Raw genomic sequence first — 3471 nt, forward strand, 5'->3', positions numbered from 1 at the left:
GCCCCGCGCTGCCTCCAGCCTCCCCGCACCTCCCAGGCCGGGGACCCGCTCCCCAGTGCCCCCGCCGCCGCAGCCGCCCCCGCGAAACCCGCGGCGCTGCCCCCGCGTCCTCATGTTTCTCGCCAGCCAGACGCCCGCTCGTTTTAAGCGGCTCTTCTTTTTCCCTCCTGCTTTTCCCTTGCACTAGACTTCAAACTCCGCGAATGCAAGAAATACCCACTTCCGACCAGACAGGAGTCCGGTGCGTTGCGCCCTGGACGCACTTTCCGAGCCCTTACCGGCTCCCGAGGTGCTCCTCCGCCCGCCACTCCGCAGGTTTGGGGCAAGACAGAAACCGCAGCTGGCAATGGACAGATAAAAGAAAAGGGAAATACTTTATTCGTGCCTGCTCGGCTTCATCTGCTGTCTATCGCACGGTGTCGGCAACCATTTCACTGCCGCTCTGGCTCTGTTTTATCTAGCATACATATGTTTGTGGAAGAAGAAACGACAGATGCTGAAATGCCCATATTAGGTGTTACTGATAATACAGTCGCCTAGAATGCCACACCATTTTACTGACGGGAGTAAATTCAGTTTAAAACACGACAACAAGTGCATTTCTCGCTATTTCACACTGAAATACATATGGAAAGAAGTTGTATGGAATTTAATACGTTATTAATATTCTTATTATTATTTTCCAACGTAATAACTGGCCCGTGTCTTTACAGTAAAATTTAACTTCCCGAAAGTAAATGGCACGATTGGTTTATTTTCTACAATTTTACTCCCTCTACATAGTTAAACTCTGGGTAAAATCAGCTTCGTTCCGAAGTTACGGAGAATGGCAAACCATGTTCGTTTCAGCTAGACCAAGTCAAACTCTACCAGCCTCATTTCGAAGTTTTCCAGCTCCAGCATTTGCTTTTCATTTTTAGAATTCATTTTTTTTCCCCAGGCACATCTTTAAAAGCGGGTGCACATTTTAAAATATATCTGAAGCCAAACAAATGCCAGAAATAAAACATCAAAAATTGTTATCAGTTCTTCTAGTTCACAGAATGGTTGACGTTCAGCACAGCTGCACCGACCGCATTCTATGTATCTGAGAGGGAAAACGGGCATTAGAGGAGATACACACACACACATATATAGTATATTTATCTATCTGTCTATCTCTATACATACACACACGCACATACTTAAAGAATTATAAAGAAATACGACCATTCTAGGATCTTAAAGAAGAATAAAGAAATCAGACAATTCTAGAATCTAAATAATCGTAACAAGGCTTAAATCTCCATCCCTAATTAATCAAGATTAACGTTTTCCAAAATGACGTTAACTGAACAAGCGTATGCTCCTCGACTTGCAGACGAAAGGCATTCAGTGAAACAAAACCCAATAAAGACTCTTAGCGTACACTCAGGGGAAGACAACATTTTTACACGAATTCTGTAATTTCAGTTCCCTCTGACGGACTATTTCGTTGCATCGCAGAGACAGCTGCGCCCGTGCGATGGGACTGGTTAAACAGAGGAGGTGTTCCCAAGATGCTTGGAGGAGTTTGGTGAGAAAACTCCTTCAGTCATTAGGCAAATAACCTGAGACGAACAGTTACTAACCCTACGGAACGAGAAGACTTCGGAGTCTGGTTCTGGCTGGCACTTGCGTTAAATTGTCTACCGCGCACATTGCTCTTTCGGGGGTTGTTGTCAAACCCTAACCCCTGGCAGCCGAAGTGCACGGCTTTCCGACAGCTCTCCCGTCACAACAACAACAACAACAACAAACCAAACGACAAACACGCAACGAGGCGAAGAGGAAGAGCGAATCGCTCCTACCAGGTTTCGCTGCCGCACCGTTTGCGGCTCCACCGGGCGAAACGCTCCCGGGGCAGCTTCTCCCTCCCGGCCCCGGCCCCTCACCGCGGCCCCGGGGCGGCAGCAGCCCGGCGCGGAGGAAACGCACGGGAGAGAGAACTAACCTGCGGGAAAACGTCTCTTCAGCCTTGCATCTTCTGGGGGGGGGGGGGGACAAAAGAGGAAGATAAAGAGAGAAAAGAGAAGAGAAAGCAGCTCTCCCCCCGGGGGCAGCGAGTTGCGGGGACCCGGGGGATGCTCCCGCCGGCGCGGCGCTGCGTCCCCCGCTGCCCCCATGCCACGGCTCCTTCACACCAGCCCTTTTCCTCCCCTTCTCTCACGCGAAATCCAAACCCACCAGGAAGCTACGCGTGTGTGTGTAGGTCTTTACTTCTCACTGCGGCGGGCTACGACAACATATACGTCTTTTTTTTTGGAAAGGACCCCCTGAAACCAGAGCTTCATTTTGCAACACCAGGCGCAACTGCAGCCAAGCCCCTGCCGAGGCTGGAGGGAGCGCGGAGCCCTTCGGGGGAATTGGGGCAGCCTCCCATAATAAAGCAATTAAGCGAGACTGGGGCTGGGAGCTGCCAGCTCCCTTTAGGATGTGTCCCAGGGCGAGCCGAGGGGTGCCACCCCACACGCCCGGGGCGAGTAGCCCGCCAAGCGCAGAGGCAGCGCTTTAAAAATGCACCGTGAAGCGGGCGAGGGCTGCTTGCAGCGCGGGACGTACAGCGAGGGCTCGGCCAGGAAGCACGGATTCATTGCAGCCCGGGCTAGATCAGTGTCTTTCCATTGTCATCCTCCCCTTAAAAAAAAAAAAAAAAAAAAAAGCGAAAGAGAGAGAGCGAGAGAGAAAAAAAGTAGGCGGATTGCAGTGACTGACTGCCCAATGGCAGCCCCGAGTCTCAGGAGAGTTACAGAGAGAGGGAGAGAGAGAGAGAGCGAGGCACTTTCTGCCATCCAAATCCCTTAAACCATCCTCATTCCAACACGAGAACCCACTGTAACAACTTCCAACCACTGAGACATGACAGGCAGGAGCCCAGAGGCAGCAGCAGCAGCGAGAGCAGCAGCAGCAGCACATACTCTGCACAGGGAGCAGCATTAGCACCAGGGGAATCCTAGACCCAACAATACAAACAAACAAACAAACAAACAGACAAAGCCCCCCCAGGCCCAAGGGACTGGATTCCAACTCAGATTCAAGCCACAGCTGACACCAAAAAGGGTGGGGAATTACGACCGGGGGGGGCCAGAAAGGAATAACCAAGGAAGCGAACTCCACGAGTGTAAACGGGATTCAGCCATGATCCTTTTTTCATCTCGCAGTGTGTTACTCTCAGTGTATTACCCTCAGATTTTCCTCATCCTTACCAGTGGGAGTTACCTGTAAGTGATCCAGATTTTTTTTGTTGTTGTTCTCAAATACTGTTTGAAATGACCCCGCTAGCTACCTAGGGGGCAAACCGGCAAAGCGAGCAGAGGGAGCCGGAACCAGCCAGCACGGGCGGCAGCTCCGTGCGGCGCGCGGTGGTGAGGATGGTGGTGGCGGCGGAGGCGCTGGTCGGACCCTGCCAGGGGACGGGGCACCGCCAGGTAACTGCGGGGCTGCGCCGCGGGC

The 3471-nt window shown here is 51.9% G+C and overlaps 1 protein-coding gene across 2 annotated transcripts in view; it reads left to right on the forward strand.

The window, feature by feature from the left end:
• LOC112975240 (protein Wnt-7b) overlaps nt 1-3471 on the forward strand; it is a 97126-nt gene that overhangs the window by 3814 nt on the left and 89841 nt on the right. Inside the window, exon 1 of one of the 2 annotated variants that reach the window (XM_026085035.1) lies at nt 2830-3239. The exons of the other annotated variant lie outside the window; for it this stretch is intronic. Within the exon in view, the coding sequence (XP_025940820.1) occupies nt 3157-3239 (83 nt within the window). The 5' untranslated portion in view covers nt 2830-3156. Of the gene's footprint in view, nt 1-2829; nt 3240-3471 lie in introns of those variants that run through there. 2 annotated transcript variants of the gene reach the window in all.

Source organism: Apteryx rowi, unplaced genomic scaffold (genome assembly GCF_003343035.1).
Source record: "Apteryx rowi isolate R43461 unplaced genomic scaffold, aptRow1 scaffold_659, whole genome shotgun sequence".
Taxonomy (NCBI): domain Eukaryota; kingdom Metazoa; phylum Chordata; class Aves; order Apterygiformes; family Apterygidae; genus Apteryx; species Apteryx rowi.